This window comes from Dicentrarchus labrax, unplaced genomic scaffold, assembly GCF_905237075.1.
Source record: "Dicentrarchus labrax unplaced genomic scaffold, dlabrax2021, whole genome shotgun sequence".
Lineage (NCBI taxonomy): Eukaryota > Metazoa > Chordata > Actinopteri > Moronidae > Dicentrarchus > Dicentrarchus labrax.
The window spans coordinates 3233328-3255097 of NW_026136710.1; the positions used below are offsets into that span (position 1 = coordinate 3233328).

At 41.0% G+C, this 21770-nt stretch overlaps 1 protein-coding gene across 2 annotated transcripts; it reads right to left on the reverse strand.

The window, feature by feature from the left end:
• Window positions 1-282: 282 nt before the first annotated feature.
• On the reverse strand, window positions 283-21243 carry LOC127370866 (aryl hydrocarbon receptor). Of its 2 annotated transcripts, none has more exons than XM_051413313.1 (11): window positions 20950-21243; window positions 17818-17996; window positions 8604-8707; window positions 8421-8510; window positions 8217-8331; window positions 7754-7893; window positions 6899-7101; window positions 6676-6785; window positions 6426-6567; window positions 4039-5536; window positions 283-3091 (listed from the first exon to the last, which is right to left on the reverse strand). In XM_051413313.1, the coding sequence occupies exons 1-11, from the start codon at window positions 21006-21008 to the stop codon at window positions 2996-2998; spliced, it is 2736 nt and encodes a 911-aa protein (XP_051269273.1). In that variant the 5' UTR covers window positions 21009-21243; the 3' UTR covers window positions 283-2995. The 2 variants fall into 2 exon arrangements, with proteins under 2 accessions (XP_051269273.1, XP_051269272.1); XM_051413312.1 differs by having other exon boundaries at window positions 8604-8710; window positions 20950-21242.
• Between the last annotated feature and the right edge of the window lie 527 nt (window positions 21244-21770).

Sequence of the window (21770 nt, forward strand, 5' to 3'; positions counted from 1 at the left end):
TATCTCAGAGGGAACAAAAACATAAAATATACACACACACACAGACACACATAACACTCCACGGACAACAACACAAGATGCCAGTGGAGCCGGTGCTGCAGACAGAGCACATGATCACAACCTGATACCTTCTCACGTCTGAGGTTTGAAGCTATAATGTCAGCGGGCGACCCAGTTTGAATACAATCACACGCTGTCCTCGCACGAACTGCTGCAGAGATAATACTTCACGTGTGCTATGGAGAATAACACACGAGGCTGGCCGAGGAGGAGGAGGAGGAGGATGGTTACAGTTCTTTAATGGCAAAATAAATTAGACCTGTCCTCAATGGTTATTTCTCAAATAATACAAAGCAGCTACAGAGCGTTTATTATAACAGAAGCACAATAATATGGCAACTTCCTAAAGGCAAAACTGTATAATTGTGAATATAATTGACAAAGCAAACAAAGTTCTGCTTTGATGCAGCTGAGATGGACACAAACTGAAACTATACTGTTTGTTTAGATCTGTTCACATTGAGCACTAGAGCTGCCATCTCTCCCGTTTAATGTGTACATACGTGAAAAACAGAAGAAATAATAACTGAAACATTGAAACTGAAACATCTTTAAGTGCTATGAATCCATATGTGTCCAGTTTTATCATCATACAACAGTTATCCACCAATTCACTGTTTAGTTTCAATATAATTTAGCATTTATAAGCAGTGCTGGTGCTTAAACCTTTAATACATCTGCACCCAAAAGATTATATTCAGTATGATGTAAGAAAAGCCATAACATTCAATCAGTTTGGTCTAAAGTCTTGAAATTTGGTACAGACATACTTTAAGCGAGTGTTTAAAGGTACGACTTTGTATTTTTAGAAAACATTAAGAAATCACACTTTTATCAAAGGTCAAAGTCAGGATTTTTCAAAAATGAGGAAAAATGCTAAAATTGTGCTTATTCAATGTTTTCCATATGAAATGTTTTTACAGTGCATTTATGGGTGCATATCTTTGACATTCAACTTCAAATACTTGATTGTGCTCCTTGTGAGGGGTACTTCTTTATATTTGTTAGAAGTTATCTAAAAAAAAGCAACATCTGAGGTTTAATAGAAGCAAACGGACACTTCCTCCATTAGTTTTAATGGCAATTAAAACCCACTGAAACTAATGCAGAATGGCTCCTCTGTCTGCTGTGTGCAACTTTTATTTGTATAGAATATATAGATAGGAGCCTGTTGCACGTGTGTACTGAAAATAATTACAATCCCTCCATTTTTATTGCTTATTTTTAAGGCATTTTCTACCATTTTGGGAAAAAACTGTAGTCCCATGTGCCCACTCACTAACTGTGATCTTGTTTTGAAGTCCAGACATCACTTTGTCACCAGATTTCAGCATTTTATAACGGCACAAGTGGGTTAATAAATGTTTTATAACTCACTATAATCAGTCCCTCCAGGATTTCGCTGCAGCTTTTCCAGAATGTTGGAATGTTTTTAGGCCTTTTCTTGCTGGAGTAAGTGAGAATTACAGACATAGTTGCCTTTTTTTTTTTTTGTATAATTCATTAAAAATCAAAGTCAGCGTGTTCCAGTGAGAACAACATTGCTCGTAGTTGGGTGACATATGGTAGAGGGCTGCACTGGGATTGGGATCTCGCAGGACATAATGCAAATCTTGCGGGAGCGGGCGGTTTTAACTTTGCTTCGGGAGGGGGAAAAAACAAAAACTGCGGGTCCTGGGATTAATCTCGCACCCACCAGAAGGATGGAGACTGATCTCGACAGATGGAGCTGAGGGGAAGAGTAAAACAACAGCGAAGCGAGGCGAGTGTGACATTTGGAGATATTTCTCAGCTGTTACTGGCTCAGTGTTGTACAGGGGGACTGCTATGACTGATTGGAGAAACTCAACGATTTGTCAAATTAGCATAACAGTTGCTGTGATTGGACAAAATTGCAAGGTCGAATTCAGAATTTACAGTGATTGGTTGAATTTGTGCTCTGGAGAGACTGTATAATGCAGTTATTAGAGCATATAAAGACATTTTTTAAGTGTTTATTACATATTTGTTACATTTGTTATTATACCTTCTCCTGGTGTATCAACTGATAATACAACAACATTAATAAACCCTTAAAATGTCCTTCAATCTGACATTTATCCAATGTTTATATACTACTCATAAATGCTAAATGTGGGTGGTAGAACAGTGAAGCGTCATTGTATTTTATATTTTATTATATAGTACTGGCCACTGAGATTCTTGCTCAAGGGCAAGAGTTAAAGTTAAATAGATTTTACAGTATTTTAATACTGCTTTGTGTGAGTTTCATGTCTAACATGCTTATTGAATACAGAACTAAATTATATTGTAGTTCTTTTCAAAGTGCCAGATAATTGGCAAATTTAAATGTAACTTTAAAAGTCACATTTCTTTCCAACAGAGCTGCGTTAGTGTTGGGAAACGGTTCCACATTTTACTCGTTAGTTTCACAGCTGAGTAAGATCCAAACGCTGTTTTTGGAGGAAACAAAACCAGCCTAATTAAAGGACATAAACAGAAGCAGATACAAAGATTCACATTGTGACGTACAGGAGGAAGAGTTAAACTGCTGTGAAATGGTTCTCCATATGAACAGGAGCCTTTGTGTCCTTTATTCCTCACATTTTTTTACAGTAAAGTCCGCTTGCAATAAATCCTCTTGGGTCCAGCTTCCATTCAGCCAATCTAAAAACTACTAGATAAAGTTGTTTGATAAATATTTGAAGAGTCAATGGTTAAAAAAAAGGATAATCATTATCTAATAATAAAATCTGTTTTCAGTTTGAAATGAGAAGGTTTATTTTTCTTGGCGAGCCACAGCAGACACAACGTCTATAAAATATCTTATATAGAGTGTCGTGGGAGGGAAACTCCTCATCATCTGTATCTGTCAGTCTGATCGGAGTCTCTGAGTGCAGTGCGGAGGCGGCGGCGGTGGAGGCGGCGGCGGTGGCTACGGGCCGGTGTTGCGGGAAAGGTTGATGCTTCCGGCAGGACGGGCAGGGAAGGCAAACGGGTCAACGACGCCGTTCAGAGGAACTTTGGGGATCTTTGGAAGAAAAGAGAAAAACTGTGATTATCTGATTAGCATAGCTTAGCATAAAGACTGGAAACAGGGGGAGACAGCGAAGCTAACTAGCAGCTGACTATAGCCTTATATACACAATATTCCTCTGAGCTTGGTGCTCGGATGTTTCAGACCAAAATGCTCCATGGGAGTTGTACTTGATGTTTCTCCTTAAATGTTCATGCACCTTTAACTTTCACATCAAAGAACCAGTTTTATTCTAACGAAGGGACGAGTACACCTGGAGAGCTTTGTGTCCATTCAAGTCTTCAAAGTACTGCAGCTGTCAGTCCCTTAAAGGGTTAGTTTGGATCTTTTAAAGTGGGGTTGTATGAAGGTACCGTCTGACGGGGAACTGAAGCAGTTTTATACCCATCTACGCTCCCTTCAAAGCCACCAGACTCCATTGACACAAGCAGTGTCTGACGGTAAGGTAAAGTGATGAATATACTCTAATAATAATAATAATAATAATAATATAGCATGCACTTGAACTGCTATTGACTTTTTTAGGTGGCTAAAACACATTCTCTTTTGTACCTTCCACCCACAGCAGTACATCACTTCTATGCCGGTACCATAGCCTGCTTCTTCAAATAATAAGGATGATTACAGATGAACAAGCACCTCATACAACCCTACTTCAAAACATCCAAACTAATCCTTTAAGACTCCTTTAAAATGAACGGGACGTCTGAAATAACTCCTCTCACTTCTCAGCTGTTTGCTGGACAGCTGCGATGGAGGACAGGCTCATCAAAACAGGGCGAGAACTGCCTGAAGCCAATTTAATGTGTTTTCCAGGACAAATTATAACCATCTGGACAAGTCCTCAAGTACCAATCTGTAATCTGTCTTTAAAAATAGTTTTCCTTCCCAAATGACCTCAAAATTGCTTAAAATGTGTCTCTAATAGCAGCTTATTTTACCTGAGCGTCACCGTTCCAACAGAAGAACGACGACTGTAATGATCCACTTTCCGGAGGATAATCAGTTGGAGCTGCTCCCAGCCCATCTCCGCTCAGATTAAGCAAACTGATATTGCCCACATCTGCACAGGACGACTGCATCATCCCCTGGTTGCTGACTGCCGTGCCCGGATGGGACAGGGTGAAGGGAGCGTTTCTGGTCCTCCCCGCGACGTGTGTGGGCCCTCTGGAGCACGTGGGTCCCAGGAGAGGCCCGTCCTGTTGGGCAGGAGCGGTAGCAACGTTCGGTATGTGACCTCCTCCGTTTTCATACATGCAGGTGCCAGATAATCGCTGCATTTGCGGGTGGGATGACGGTGCTGTTGAGTTTCCGCTGCCTGGTGTGTGTGAGGAATGTGTCAGTGTGTGATGGTAAAAACTTTGCGGCAGCTGCTGCTGTTGCCACGCTGAGGGGCTCTGAAGCTGTGGCCCCATGTAAGTCTGCTGGGAACCAGTGCAGTTTAGTGAATATTGTACATTTTGGTCCGTCACATCCACGCTAGAGTGATGCCTGCTGGGGATGTTGTGCACAGATGGAAGCCATTGTGTCGCTTCAGGCTGTGAATGAACAGCGTGGCAGGATTGTGTTGAAATCATCTGGTTGCCACAGTGGTGATTGCTGCTGCCTGGAGGCCACAGTCGAGAGGTGTGTCCCTGGTGAGTGTTACAACACTGTGTGGGCGTCAGCGTGTGTGAAGCACCTTTTAGTCCAGTTGAACAACCGACATTGTTAAGAACATGTCCTGACAGAGTCTGATCAGCAAGTCCCGATGTCATGTCCGTCATCGGCTGCTCATTATCTGAAAACACAGACCCAGGATGCCGTCCTTGAGTGGATGAACTGTTCCCTGAACCCTGCACAAATCCGGCCTCACTCTTCAGAGCCTCCTCCACATATGAGAACACGTCATTGGCCAGGATGCGATCTAGCTCCACTGATGCGTCTTCCCTCTCGTTGTTCATCCTAACGAGGGTGTTCTCCCAGTCCCTCAGCTCTGTCTCCTCAACTTCAAGACCCTCTATCCCTCCATCACCGATATCTCCCAAAATCTGTTTCAAAGAGTCAATCATGGCTTCTGATGTGAAGTCCCCGGTCATGGGCCTCTTCTGTGAAGCCTGGATCTGGCCTGGCACGCTGAGCAGAGCGTGGCTGTCCTGGAAGGCTTGTTCCAAGGATGACTGGGGTGGCTCCAAATCAAGGTCCTCTATCTGGTCGAAGATTGGGAGCGGGGAACTGGGTTTCTGGTTGTAAACAGAGTGGTCCTGCCGGCAAAGGGATCCCAGGAGGGAGGCGGGGTCCAGAGGTTTCGCTGTCGTGGGCTCCATGGTGTCTGGAGCAGGAGGACCAGGCATGGAGAAGGCGTCCATCCACGTTTCGTACAGGACGCCTTCCCCGGTGGCGAGGTTGAAGGGGAGCTGCTTTCTTCTTTGGTGCAGGTGTTCCTCTCCTTCTTCATTCCTACAGTGAGCAACAAGCAAAGGTATATACTAAAAACAAAATGTAATATTTTGCTTTCAGATTCTTAAATTAGAGGTTTGGTTTCAGTAGAGGTCAAAATGAGATCAAAAGTGGGTCCATCTACTGCATTTTTAATGAAATTGTTCCTCCTGCTTTCCATAATAATGAGTTTCCTTGACAGAAAACTAATACATTTCAATGGATAAATTGCAATTTTTTAATCTGTTTAAAAACAACTCTCAGGTGACCATATGAACATTAAAACTGTTTATACTGTACATGAAAAGATCCCTTAATGTACATATATTTACACTCTTATTCATATTCTTCTGATTTCTATATATATTGTTGTTAGATATTTTAACCTTCTTCTTATTAGTTCTTATAACGTCTTGTTTATCAACTTGGGCAACTGTAACACAATCAATTTCCCCCCTTGGGGATCAATAAAGTACTTCTGATGCTGAATCTTTCTAATTCTCTTTCTAAGTAAGTGACGGGGGACAAAATCCACAGTCCTCATTTTGTACAAAATTTAAAAATTCTGTCTTTGTGTTTCCCTCTAACTGCAGTAAAAGGAACAAAAAGAGTGAATTTTGTACTAAAAAGACTGTAACTTTCCACTTAGTTTATTTAACTCAGACTGTTAAAGATTCATATTTGCTTCATATAAAGGTTTGAACACATTTTTGCACAAGATGAGGACTTGAAGGGATCTTTCGATGTCAGGAGGAATGAATACAGCAAGCAAAGCCAGCTCACTGTTATTGTTATTAGAGAGACTTGAAAACGCTGACGTTATCCTTCAAGAGGTCAATGTTCACAGAGATTTAAGTAAGAACACATGCCCTGGAACGATAAGAGCTCAAGATAAGAAGCCGATGCTTACGTCAGGGCTTTCTGACGAGCGATGATGAAGTCCGGTCTCCCTTCCTTGAAGACTATCCTGGCAGAGGCCTGAACCCACAACCAGTGTCCGGTTTTAGTAAGCAGCCGGAAGAACGTGAAGCCACTGTCTCCGGTCTTTATCACTGAGGACAGAGCAGGTAGGCTTTATAAGTAACACAGGAGGCAGGAACTGTAAATAAGTTAATAACAGTGCATTGATTCTCGTGCATGTGTCTTGTAGGATAACTCACTCTTGAGGTGGTTGTCAGCGCAGTACATCATGTCAGCAGCGTGGATGAACTGATAGCCGGAGCCTGTAGTGACCAACTCTATCTCTGTGTATCCTAAAACCAGCTTCCCCCTGAAAACAAACAAATAAACACAATGACAGAGTTACAGACGCTGATCTGGTTCCATCTACAGTCAACAATCTGGTGTAAAAGAGATATTTCACCCAAAAAACAAAAAGCCAACCTGTTGTCTATGCCCACAGGAGCAAAGTCCATCCTGTGTTTAGACTGGAACATAAGCGTCTTAGTCCGGATCTCCATGACCGAGGGAGGCTGCAGAGGAGTGGCGATGGCAAACAGAGCCAGCTGAGGAGGAGCCGCTGTCCCGTCAGCCTCCTTGTTTCCCTGCAAATGCAGGTACTTCAGACGTCCGCTGAAGTTTAGAGCCTGGAGAGGAGACAAAGTAAAACATCAACATGTTAGAATTGTCATTAGCCAGGTTCCCATCCAGATGCAGAGTTTTGTTTCCACCCACTACTCTTTTACGTGAATATTAGAAGTTGGTTCATCGAGAACAGTAGGTGGCGCTAATTAAGGTGTAGACAAAGAGGGCGGAACAAGCCTAAGTCAAGCCTCAAATGGTGGAAACAATGTAGAAAACAACGTTTGTTTCATGAGTCAGTGTGAGGAAGGTTACGGTTTCCTCTTTGGATCTTCACACAGATCTGATGTTTTCAGCTCTTTAGTGGAAGTTTGAAGCAGAAAAGTTGAGAAAAGTTTCCACTACATGATTTTAGCCATGATTTTCCAACGAGCTACAGCCAGGGAGAACTGAGAACAAACACTAGGTAACTGCTAAAGTATGATAAGATTAACTGCTGCTAGTTATTAGTTTGTTTAATGGTTTTATCGTGTGTGAGCAGGCTAGTTATCAGCTTACTGTACTCTAATGGCAGTATGCTGTATATGGTTTCCCTTTGTGCATGTTTAATTAATTAAACATTGTTTTTATCGATTTTTTGGCGTTTCCCCTCCACAGAGCTGCTAGCATGGCTGCAGACTCTTAATCTTGTGTAACACATGCTGTTTATGATGGTACCAGGAATCCGGAGGTGTTGTCCAGGAGGCAGCGAAGGCGACAACAGAAGCTTCTTTCCAGGAAAGAGGAGTTCTCTGGAGGGATGTACTGAGGCAACAAGCTCACAGAGCTGCTCGAAGCTTTACTGCCGGACTGCCCATCTGCAGAGGAACACCATTAATCTCACACAGTATTTATACTGTATCACAACATATCGGTCCTCTAGGTTCATCTGCATCTGATATAACAATTACATCTCCATGTAGGATCAATACGGTGTCTCTGTGTCGGTAAAAGAAAAGACACAGACACTTAACCACATCATATAAAAGATGTTCTAAGTAGAACTAATGATGGCGATTTAAGTTTTTTAAGTTTCATTTTTGATTAGTTATTTTCTTTTCTAAATTTCCAGGTTTTCCAGGATGCGAATAAACCGTGTGTTATATTTGTGACAGGTAGATATTGATGAGTTGATTCATACCTTCTGCTGTCACATCGCTCTCTCTGGGGTTGAGGGCGAAGTGGAGCTGACATTTGAACATCTCTCTGTCGTCCATGTGAACGAGATGATACACACTCTGGTGGACCACATCGGACTGATGGCAGGAAGGGAAGGAGTTTACATTTACTCAAGTACTTAAAGGCATAATGAGTCATTACACTGTGTTTGGTGTCACAGTTTTACCTGATGGAAGCCCAGGAAGTCCTGGACTGTCGGCGATGCGTAGAAGACCACGCCATCAGTCGTCACAACCAACACAAAACCATTTAAAGCCTACAGAAATAATACAAAATACAACATGACACAAACACACACACACACACGCTGACAAATACACAGGTTTAATGTAATGTTTTGCAGCTGTACCTGGAGGAGGAGATCTCCCTCTGAGAAACTGACTCCATCCAAAGACACTGACTGTCCGTTTCTACCGTTCGCAGAGACCGGAGGAGCTGACCTCTTCTGGAGCGCTGCTGCAATTCACAAAGAAATCAATAAAACAACTCAAAAGATTCTTAAAAAAGTGAGTTCATCAGGCAAGTTAAGGAGGACAGAAATATATATTGAACAGCACACTGACAAAATCTGTAATAGGAGAATAAAAACATGTCATGATGTCCCTAAATGATCTTAATACAAGGCTTTAAAAGTTATAGGGTCAACAGTGTTCATTAAATTGTCCAAATAATAAATGTTGATATTGAGGGCTGGGATATCCAGAGTTACAGAACATTATTCCTACAGCTGTGAGCCCCATATACTAGTGTAATGTCTCCTTCATTTACCTTCATTCTATCGAAGTGGCAGCAAAAATAGGATTTTATTTGAAATAATAATAATTTATGTTAGTTTGTATGAGCCAACCCTTTAGTTTGCAGCTGTGCAGCTTAAAGCATTTCTCTTTCTCCAGTTTTCTTACAGATTTAAAGAAGATATTCAAGTATAAATACCACAAATCTTGGAGCAACTTCTACACAAATCTACACTTGTGAACACAAAAATTCAACATCTTTGAGTTCAGTGTATAAAGTTAAGCTGGAAGTGGATGTTTGCAGGCATTGGTGTAATTGTTAAAGCTGCAATGATCAATATTGTGTATCATCAATGGAGCTATTGATTTGACTTAAACTGCAGAGAACTATCACCCGACTGTAGTTTCCCTCAGCTCTACAGAGCTTTTCAGGGTCTTTCAGCTCATTGTTTTGGTTTTACTGTTTCGGTTCACTCTCACTGTTCTCATATGTGCAGTTTCCAGCAGCAACAGGCAGCTGTTATAATTGATAAAGCTCTGATAAACTCACAGTTCACCAACTGCCCAGCACCAAACAACAAAGTGACACAGATAGCAACCAGCTGGTGGAGCATTTAGCAGCTAAAGAACTAGATATTCCCCTCAGGAGACCAAAACAGAGCTTAAAGAGAGTAAAACTGGACCTGTTCTGATTGGACAACCTTTAATTTATCTTCTGAAGTGACCAAACTTTACCATTAATTTAAGACTTGTTACTACATGCAGTGACTCCAAGAACAAAAGCTCAACGCTGTTTGGTATCCAGTGTGTTTCTACAACACTTGCTGCGTGTGTCTTCGCTGCATCCCTGCTAATGTTTCACAGGTTTATTTGTGGAACAGACAAAGTATCAGTGACGTCCTGCAGGCCGAACGCAGGCAGCTTTTACCTCCATCAGCAGGACAGCCGAGAGCGTTTATGTGTACACAGCTGCACAGTGTCCATGTTATTTGTGTAAGACGAAGGCCTGCAGATTGCACCCAGAATTAACTGCAAATGAAGCTCACCAACGTAAGCAGGAAATACTGTCTGTCTAAATTTCTGGTGTAACCGGAAAGAACGGCACTTTTCTTTTTGTGTTAAAAAAAGAAGTGATTTTTTTTTTTCTTTAAGATTTGGCAAAATGTTGCATAATCTAATCTGTGATCGCTGGCATTCATTCAGCTAAGAAAAACCTCCTTTCCTTACAGTAATGACTCTATGGCACGCTAACAAACTTCCCTACCCTTCCCCCTCCTCTTACTCCACCACTCTCCCTCCCCTTTTTAAAACAAACCCACTGGATCTGCATCTCGTCTCACCCCCACCAACAAACCCAGGAATTTGCACTGTCATCTCGGTGAAGAGCAGCTTTCTACAAACTCAGACCCCTGAAAGAATCTGGAGTTTGTTATTAGAACACAATCTGCAACCGGCTGAAATGGGTCGAATACGTCAACATGTGACAGAGAAACTGGACACAGCGTGAGACGTGCAAAAGTTAGAACGAAAGACTAAACAAATCGGACAGTTTTACTGAAACGTGGACTTGTTAAACTTGAATCTGTAACCCTGCCTCCCTTCACTTCCATCCTTTCCTCCCTCCCTTCCTCTTCCTCCTCCAGCACCGTGGAGCTTTCAAGGAAGAGGGTTCACACGCAGAGTCAGTACACAGCGGGCCTGAAAGGGAGAGCTGTAACCCTTCAGACCCAGCTGAGAGAGAAACAAGGCTAAAACTGAGAGAATGCTTCTTCAGACCTGCAGGTCAGATGATGGAAACCCCCTCCACAGACACCTTTACGGCCTGAAATGGGGGCGCTTGTTTTGAAAGCGGCAGATCCAAAACAAAGCACCGCCCAGCTCACAGTTTCAGTGCCGGGACGGATCCAGATGCATCCTCGTTAGATTCAGTGTATCTGCTCCTTTAAAGCGACAATCTGATATTCACAGTGACCGATACATTGCCCGGCCGATATGTGACTACTGGAGACATATCGGTATTGTATCTGTGCATATGTGCTGATATGAAAACTGTTTTTTCCTGGTATATAATGCAGAAAAAAAACAAATTAATTGGGCCCATTGCAAAGCTTTTCCAACAGAGGGCGCTGTGGTTTACAAGTCTGTACAGAGCAGCACAGAGTAACAGAGAAGAATCCGCTCTCAGCAACTAGAGTTGGTTTACAATGTATAGGTAAAATTATTTAACATGTTAAATAATATCTAACTTAAATATTCTTTAATAAAGTTATTGATTTAAGAAAGCAGCTTTCTGGTAACCTTTGGATTGTCATATTGATCATTATATTCATTCATATCGGTAATATCGGGGAGTCTGGAGAAATGAACAAAGTCATGATGATTCATCCTGACGGGATCATAAATGTGCAAAGTTTCATAGCAATTCCTTCAGTAGTTGTTGAGATATTAAAGTCTGGATACATATTTCCCTTCATGGAGTCAAGTCACCAAAAAATAAAACCTGATTCAGTGCTAAGATTCACACTGTTATTGATCCATGTCTCATTAACTCCGTACTGCTGGTAAAACTATCCCGACGTCGTGGATGCGAGATACGCAGCAGAGACAGCATCAGCTCTTAGTTTATATATTTCTGCTTATCTTGCAGCCATCAGCAGAAAGCTCCTTCCTGTGTTTGGAGGTGTCTGACTGCACCAACCGTCTGTCTGCAGAGGAGATGAACTCTGCTCCGGTTAAGCTGTCGGTTAGCAGCCGGCAGTCTGACCTGATAACGAAGGGTTTATAGGTGAGGGGGTTGTTTTTGTGGTTCTGTTTGTAAGACACGGCACCTGTGATCTGATTTAAGATATCTTTAGAGTCTTAATATCTCATGAAACTAGATCTAATCTTTCAGTTCAGGTCATTTCTTTACTTCTTTTCCGCTGATTTTTTGGCCACTTGAGGGCAGCGCAACAATCTGTAACAGCTACATTAACATATCGTCACCTTTTAAACATGTAAGGTGAATATCTTTGCAAACTGTTCAAAAGTGCATCTATAATGACTTTTAAATAAGCTTAACAAAAGCTACTGCTACACTGTCTTTAGACGGTGTCATGTTTATGCAACACACCTGGCTCAATCGCCCTTCCTGTACTCATGTATGCACTCCCCCTTTTGGGTGACTGCCACACAGTGTTCAAACAAGGGTATTACACCAAATAAACATAAAGGTAAACAAATAGATAAATAGCTAAAAACACTTACTTTCATAGAAAATAAAGCTATCAAATGTTTTGAATAAGAATTCAAAAAACAAATGATTATTATCAACTGACAAGCTATCGGAAAAATTTGGACTGGGTGTGCAGTGGCCCTAACTAAGTATATATTACTATATATTACTATTTTAACCCATTTTAAAGACTCTCTTTTGGTTTTCTAGATAAAACTTTAAACTGAAAAGTAATTTAGTTGTCAGATAAGTGTAATGGAGTAGAAGTATAAAGTAGGTTAAGATAAAAATACTCAAGTAAAGTACATGAAAACCGTCCTTAAAGGAACTGTCATATTGTGTTGATTCTGGCGGCCCCTCTGGACAAAAGCGATAATGTTTTCATTACCTCGTTTCATTGATTTCAAGGGGAATCTGGCATTAAGAAAAACTATATAAAAATAGCTTCTCGCTGTTGGTCATGTTTGTTTATGGAGGTCATATAGAGGCATCAGTATTCACAAGTAACACAAGTAAAGTACTTGAGAAACTGTGTCTCAGCCACCGCTCTCAGAATCAGATATCCTGCATTAACCGCTGCATACTTCCTTAACACATATTATTATCTGTCCAAATTAAGCAGGCCTCAGCATCTCTCTGGCCTGGTTATGACTCAGCAGAGCGGACGCAGATTTATCTCGGAGGAAAATGCAGCTGGAGGCCGAAATTAAGGCCGGCGCTGACCTCGATTAAACCTCGCTCACCCCTCGTTATCGACAAACACAGGAAGCAGACGCGAACAACCAGCTCTCCAGGCAAACACGGCCCAAACAAGACAATGCCCCCACCCCCCAGGCCGCCGTCTCTTCCTATGGTGTCAGACTTCCTGAGCAGGACTCTGTTGCTACGGTGACAAGGGTTCACCATGGTAACCTCCACTCCTGGTGATGGCAGCAGCAGCAGCAGCAGCATCACCTGGGACTCATTCAGAGCCCGCTGCAGGGAGCAAGTTTCAGTAAGTAGACTGTTCAGAGGCCCTGATTGTGCTCTCTGGGTTCTGCAGGTCTGACGTCAGCACACACACACACACACACACACACACACACACACACACACACACACACACACACAAAGACACACTATCGATCGAACAATCTATAACACTCAAAAAAAAGCACACAAAGATATAAACTGTACCCAGGTTTCCAAAATATTTTGATTTTGTTGCCTTAAATCCTAGAAACAAGATGATAATCTGACTTTTTTTTAAATTTAATTTAGACAACATTGGAGCACTTTTCATGCCAAAATGCCAGAAAATACCTGGTTGCATGAATCTTTATGAACATTTTTGAACCTAGAAGCGTTACAAAGCTGCGGGAACTCTCTATGTTTGTGTTTTGGGGCTTTGTCCCTGCAGGGGATTTGTGCAGAGGAGTTTGAGCTCTTGATGTAATAGCTCTGTTTAGATCAGGACACTGACTTCAGGACATCTCCTTCTTTCTCAGCCGGTCGTCTGTGGATTTCGTCTGTGTCCTTTGTGCCGTTATCTGGATACAGTGTCTGTACCTTCAGTTTAACTCATATCCTCACCAGTGGCCGGCGACCTTACTGAAGAGTAACAACACCAGAACTCACGCTGCCTTTACACTAAATATACAGTTCAGAATGGTGTTTTATTGCAGTGTTATAGGATATATTTAGGCCCCTTCACATTACCTAAAGGATCTTTATGTTGCAACCATTTGATCCTGAAGATGTTTTGCTAACTCTTACACAACCAAATTTAATGCTGATGTGGATTAATGAGCAAAAATACAGAAGCACACTAGAGCACAATCTGACACAATATGACACAAATGACGCTTGGAGGTGGAAAACGTTTCTGTATCAATAAAAGCATAGTGCAGCTTCTTCTTCTGCAGTGGATTACTGGCTGCTTGACTTATGGATGGAAACGTGATTTAATTTTCTTTTGCGGATTCATTTTTAAATTCAGTTCAAATCTGGATGAAAACCTACTTTGTGTCTGTTGTTTTGTGGCTGTAAATTCACTTAACGTTTTCCTGGTTTAGAGCAAAATGCCTCAACAACTATTGGCCAGATTCTCATGAAATCTGCAGTTAGATATTCATCATCAGCACTTGATTTTGGCGACACTCTGACTTTCATCTAGCGCCCATTATCAGGTCAAAATGTCCATTTGTGAACAAGAAATATCCAAATGTGACAGGAAAACATTCCTGCTCCCCAGAGGAATCATTTTCCTATCTTGGAGCCTTTATGGTTTATTTATTGTGAGTGTTTGTGAGAATATAAATGTAGTTTGTTTGAATATTAACAGATATTACACCTGTGATTACAAACCTAGTTGAAATAAAGTCTGATATTCCTTCGTTCTTTGATATTTTGAGGTTTTTGAGTGTTTCAGAGTCAAACAAGAGATTTGTTTCCATCTCACACACAACAATACACATCATACAACGGCCCTCCACTGTTTTTGTTCCCTTTTCTTCATATTGAAAACATCCAAACACACCTCTGAGGCTTTGCTGTGTTCGAACAAACATCCTCCACAATCAGAGGAAACCGCTGGGGAAGATTAGACGGAGAATAAGAAGAACATTCAGGAGGCCACCGAGAACTCTTTTCTCTAAAAGCAATTAAAGCTACGACACTTTCATCCTGGAAGATCTCCGACCAACGATGTTTTTTTAACTTACGTGAGCGGGTTTAATATCGGTCAGTCCACCACTTCGCTTCCAGACTGAAATACCTGCACAACTACTGGATGAACTGTCATGATGGTTTCTACAGATATTCGTGACTCCTGGAGGATAAATTCTAACTTTGGTGAGCCTTTGATTTTTCCTTTAACGACATCAGCACGTCAAAGTTTTCCTTTATTCAGCGAATATCTCAACATTTACAGATATTAATGGCGCCCAGAGGATGTGTTCTAATGACTTTAGTGATCCTCTGACCTGGGCTGTAGGGTTGTCTCACTTTAATACTTTACTTTAAGCGAGAATAAAAAGATTTTGTAAGAAATACCAAGCTTTTTCACAAGCCGACCAAACGGACAAGCCACAGCTGCAACCACACGTGTTGCCACATCATCACGTTATGTTCAGTATATGTTATTTAAGACTGAAGCGCACCCTCAGTTCAACAGTGCCACACAGGAGAAAGTCACATGCGTCCCGTGGCTCACCGGTGTTTCCGTTTAACCAGTGACCCTGTTAACTGGTGATAAAGTGACTAGTTAACAGGGTCACAGGCCAGGAGGCAGGAGGAGGAAGGGTGGATTAGCATCAGCAGGTAATGTGATGAAAATGGGTGTACAGAGTAAAAAACAACAAAAATGAAGGAAATACCTTCTTTTCATCTTTCCAAATACCGATTTATGTATAGTTTATTTGACAGGGACAGACACAGTCGACATAGACGGGCTGAAAACAACTATCCGACGCAAGTATCATAGTGAGCCTCGTCCCTAAACTGCAAAGTACATTTCCATCATCTGCAGCTGTAGTTATCTTCCCCACAGTGAACCGTACAAACATTCAGGTTCGTCAAATAAGATCAAATAGAGATGGTCTGCAGTGGAGATGACTTCACTAGGTGTCTGTTACAGTGAGTGCTGGAATGTAAAGTAAGTAAATTTACTCAAGTACTGTACTTGAGGCCAATTTTGACATACTTGTATCTAGTATTTTCATATAAGCCATTTAATATTGTACTTTTTACTCCACTAAATGTATTTAAACAGCTAGAGTTACTAATTAAAGATATTTTTCATGCAAAAATCGACATTAAAAAACAGACACTTGTAAAATATGACGCGTAGTTAATTATTAAACCAGTGGTTTCCAATATTTCTGAGTTGTCACATCTTATATAAAAATCTAATCTAATCAGTGTCTAATTTGGTATTATGTTTCAGGTTTCTATGAGTTGTCCATGTTTCTATTTTAAACTTCTCAGATGGTTTTATTTAAATATCTGTTTCAGGTCCAAAGATACAATTATTAGTAAGTCCAAAAACTATCATCTAACAACCCCTCAGATTTATCTTGTGTCCCTTTGGAGGGGCCCAATCCCTAGTTTGGGACTAAACTAACTCTAACTGTACACAAAGTAGTTGAAGCTAACTCCACCTCGAGCAGCTTCAACTGGTTTGAGAGGGATTTATTGTCAATAACAGCCTTTGCCTGTGAGTTTCACACTTAAACATCCATCTTTTTTTATGCTGCTTGTTTCACAGTTCACATTAAACAAGGCACAGTGCTGCTGGACGAACATCAAAGTTGAGAGGAGATAACATGTTCACAATACGATGTACGACAGCACGGGGCAGAACGTGCTGATGGAGATACGGTCTTCATCTGATAGGCCTCAAAACGGAGTCACTTGCAGCAGCTTTAACACAGACTTTCTCTCCTCATACTGCAGCTCTCCACTCTCTCCGTTTTTATTTCCCTTTCTTCTTTTTTAAAGCTGAATATGGAATTATTTAAAACAGCTTCATGTCTAGAAGCGTCTTCCTCTGGTCAGACTTTAACGAGGGTTGTGTAATAAATAAACACTCCATTCACAGCCTTGTCAAGAGCCCTCATGTCGTGCCACCATACTTCACCCCCCAAGCCCTGCTCCATCAACAGCAGCGATCAGCCGGGCGATAGCAGAGCCAGAGAGGCACAATGACAGGGTTGCTGGTCTGTGGTGTAAAATCTGGTGTCACAATGGCACCGACAGCTAGTTTTGCAATTTTTGTTATAATCAAACCTTCATTTAGATCTGTTTTCTTCGTCTGTGGCTCTGGAAAATGACCATTGATGATGTCCTAGTGAGGCCTTCAAGGTTGGCTTGAAGACTTACAGATTCACACCAAACGTAGGGTCTAGTGTTTTTGAAAACTTGAGTCATACTAGGGACTAAACCTCAGGATATTTTTGCCTCTGTTGCTTCGATTCTTATCGTCTCTTTTGAGTCTTCTAACTTTACAGAAGTGAAACACTACATGTAAATGTTCTTAGTCTGAAAATAAATTCAAAACAACTGAATGAGCTCATGTAGCGTGGCAAAAGAATATATACTTACTTACGTACGTACGAGGAACACTGCCTACCTTTTCAGACAACAATGTAAAGCAATGTATATTTAAAACCGATGATTTTGTGCTCTTAAAATACATCAATCACACTTCCAGCGACCGTGGAGACGACTCCACCACATATTCTGACACCCAGACAATATGCAGACGGCGTAGGCAACCAACTGCTGCCTCTGAATGGGTGTGTATTTTGCATCAGAATAAAGACCTACTGTTCCTGTCTGCCCGTCTCATGTTCCTCTGCCTGGACTCCCATCTGCCCCTGCAGCACGCTCTCCAGTTTCCCTTCCCAGCAGGGCTACTATTCATTATTCCCCGTATCAGGTTTCCCTCTCCGCCACCCCAAACACTCACAGCTCCGCCACAAAAATGTCTGGAGCAGCATATTTTCACACCTCACACATTGTCCCACACATACTTCTAATACTTCACACATGGATGCAAGTTTTATGTGACCTCTGCGGTGCGACTTTTTACTCTCAGAGTTAAAAAAAACGTGAGGCCAGGGGGGGCGACTGACCATGGAAGTAACTCTTAACCTTGAGGTATCCCACACTGAGCCGGAGCACAGACAGCTTGTCCAGACGACCTCTGACCTCCTCGGAGAACGGCAGCAGGCCGGTGAGACGATCCAGCTCCACGTTCAGGCGGTCTCGGTGGCGTTTGGACGGATTGGTCTTCGCCGGTGGAGGCTTTGCACTTAAACACAAGACATAAGAGGAGATGTTCAGAGATGCTGCCTGCTAAAACATGTTACAATCTACAGCACACAGTGGAATTTCCACAGAATTGAAGTGGGAGTTTTTGGTTTTGTGGTTGATTTTTTTTCCATATCCTGTAACACAGTACATCTGAACGTCCGTACGGGTGCACGTAGGAGATTTTGTGTGTCACACTGACGCACTGACTCATGACAACAATACGTCCCTTGAAAAAATTCCAGTGGTGAATTTCTGAGAGACGATGTAGTCGGTTGCAGCCCAAATAAACTCTGAACCACATCAAAGAATCAACGTCCTGGTTTTAAGAGCCAGCTGAGGCTCAAAGTCTGGTTGGTAGTTTTATCTTTACAGGACGAGAAAGCACACACAGAGAGAGAAATGTGGTTTGTTGTATTAGTTTGCAGCACATTCACTCTGTTAAATACCTGCACATATTAGATTTACTGAAGTAAAAACTCATCAATATAAGCAGCTTTAGTTAGAGTGAGCCTGAAAAATGAAGCCAACACGTAACAAAAGTAACAACAACTGCAGTTCCTCTAACGGCCACTAGAGGCTGGCTCCAAAAGCAGGTCAATCTCCATAAGGCCCCATATCAAAATAAACTTCACAGCAGAAATAAACATGTTTACAGCCCGGTAGAAGATATAACTATATAACTCACCTGTTTATATAATATGAAGGCTTATAAAGGTATGCATAATTAAGGGTGTGGCCTCTTTGAGTGAGTTTTATAAAAAATGCCAAATATTTGATGCTTTTCTTGGTCTTACATGATAGTAAATAATAAAAATATTTTTTGAGTTTCGGACTGTTCATGAAGTCACCTTTGGTTTCTGGGATACTGTGAGGAACAATGTTTACTGTATTTTAGTCCAAATGAATGAATCCATTGATCAAGAAAATAGTTGGCAGATAAATCAATAATGAAAATAACCATCAGTTGCAGCACTAGTCTGTTTAATGGAGACGAATAACGACAGCTCTCCTCCCTTTGGGGTTAGGATTAGTGCAGCACAGTAATCTATCAGGTTAGTAGGTTAGCTGTGGTGCTAAGCTACAGAGCTGTGTGGCATGAAAACAGAACATAAAAGAGAAAATGGAGCAAAAAAATCTGTTTTATCTTCTTCTCGATCTGAACAAAAGATAACAAACTGCCTCAAAATGAAAAGTCGTGCTTACAGCTGCTACGATTCGTTGATTAATCGGCAAGTTTTCAACTATTAAAACAATCCCCAACTATTCTAATAATTAATTAAATTAAATCAAAAACTGTCCAAATTGTCTGATTTCAGCTTCTTAAATGTGAATATTTTCTGGTGTCTCTAGTAAACTGAATATCTTATGTTTGTGGGACAAAACAAGACATTTGAGGACGTCACTGGTGACATTTTCTGGACCAAACAACAAATCAATCAACGGAGAAAATTATCGACAGACAATTTACCCCAAATACAGAGTTACATCATAATTCTGAGACTGCATGTGTTGATCTTCCACTTGTTGGCCTGTGCCATTATTACTACGAATTACCACAACATAACTCCTCTCAGACATGTCAGGACACGCAGCGGGCCTGTGTGTCATCCTTCCCTGAATAAACACACAGATCTAAGAAAAGAGTCGGAGGACGAGGACAAAGCAGACAGGAATGAGGAGATGAAACAGGAGAGAGAGAGAGAGAGAGAGAGAGAGAGAGAGAATCTGGAGGAAAACATGAGAATTTAGAGTCAAATGAAGCAGTTAGTTGAGATTTATTAATCGGTGATCAGCTGCTGATGAATACTGTGGTAACAGTAGTCGCTGAAGGTGACAATAGACGAGATTTTGGAAACAATAGCAGGTAAACGCCTGAGGGAGTAAATAAATAAAGTCAGTGTATCCATAACAAATCACAGCATATCCATCATAGACATAAAGTTTAATAATAAAACTGCTTTTTAGTCACTTTATATAATATTTGTAGACTTTAGTTGCTTTGCAGAATATGAAATACAGTCAACAAATAAATGATGATGTGTTATTATAAGTTAAGATAAGACTTGATTGATCGAGGTGCAACATTCGAGTGACAGATTACATATTAATGCATCATATATACACACATTATTCTGATAATGGGGCGTATTTGATCTGCAAAATTTGTATTTTTACCTTTTATTTCAAGCATGTTTTGATGAGATTGTTACTTGAATGCAGAACTTTTCCTTAAAAGAAACAACAACTTAGCAGTAACTAAATACATTCATTCAATAACTTTACTTGATTTCCATTTTATGCTACTTTAAACCTCTACTTGGCTACAGTTTGGATGCAAACATTATACTTTTTACAGCACTATATTTGACAGTTAGGTCACTTTAGATTAAAAATGCTAAAAAATATATAAATAAACTAATAAATAATGTATTATAATAGTTTAAATTAACATCAGTATATCCACATTTACCAGCTGCAACATGAAAAGTATCAATAATTACAATAAAATAATTGATTATTCTGCTTTTCACCTTAAATGTTATTATGAATTATCGGGACTTTTACTTGTAACCGAGTATTTGCACACTGCGGTGAGCACCTCGGCCACCTCGGCCACCATCACCTGCCCGACTCACCTTATCCAGCCGCTGCTGACGTCACTACCTTTGCGTGACATTCTCTGCAGGTAAACTACCCACTGCCTGGAAATCACTCATCACACAGGTAGAGCTCCAGCAAAGCACCTGGCTCACCCGTGGTGCTCGGTGTGAATGTAAAAAAGCTTTATTATTATTATTATTATTATTATTATTATTATTATAATCCTGCTCGTGGTGCGTTCAGGTGCACTAGGAGTCCAGCGCTGTCGGGTTACTGTAGTGCAGTGTCTGTTTAACACCCTGCTGTCATATAAAGGAGATCAATTAGGAGTTAATTAAATTAAAACTCACACTTTCTGAACGGGCTTCTTCCTCCTCTTCACCGCGTAAACTCCACTGTTCCCCGGCATGGTGGCGGCCAACTTTCTCTTTGCTTTCACTTCAAAGAAAAACCTCCAAAATCTTCACATAAAGAAAGAAAAAGTTCCTGACTGTGCAGACACACCCTGAATGTTTCCTCTGCAGCTTATTTCTTTTAATCCGACCCAGGAGGGGAAATAATCCACAAAGTCTAGCGGGGTTTTTCTTCTTTTTACAGCCACCCTGTCGGTCAGAGGACTCATTTAAAAAAACTTTCCAAGTTCAGCAGAAACACACCTCATCCAGTCCCCCGTCGGCGTGTCTGCTCCGGATTCAGCCAATCAGAGCAGCCGTAGCATCCCCCGCAGCTCTGTGTCACCGTCTCTGATTGGTGGAGACTTCTCCTTTGTTTGTCCTGTACTGTAAATACACACACTGTATATTTAATATATTCTATACTTTACCTACTGACTGAGAGCTCACGTTGTTTCACTCCTAAGGTGTAAAAGTTTAAGATAAAGTGGAAGCAGTTTAACTTTCAGATGTGTTTTAGGATGTTTTCTGCTTCCTGAAAAAAAGTTATTTAACCTGTAACTCCATCCAGTGGCAGAGGCAGTTATTGCAGGTAATAATGGAATAATAATAATACAATAAATAGTAATGTATAAGCATGAAAACTATCTGTATATTACATTATATTATAAATCAAAGTTTGTTTCTAATTGCAGTTTTGAAGAAATTTCATATTAATCCTTAATAACAACTGGAAAAATAGTATTTTAGCTTGTCCCCACTCTCTAACTTATCATATA

Bases quoted from the DNA above. Each gene is read 5' to 3' on its own strand.
- LOC127370866 (XM_051413312.1), bottom strand. From the start codon at position 21,008: ATGCCGGGGAACAGTGGAGTTTACGCGGTGAAGAGGAGGAAGAAGCCC. The intron at 8,511-8,603 runs GTACAGCTGCAA...TTATTTCTGTAG, and splicing joins AGGGAGATCTCCTCCTCCAG to GCTTTAAATGGTTTTGTGTT. The intron at 6,568-6,675 runs GTGAGTTATCCT...CTCTGTCCTCAG, and splicing joins CGCTGACAACCACCTCAAGA to TGATAAAGACCGGAGACAGT.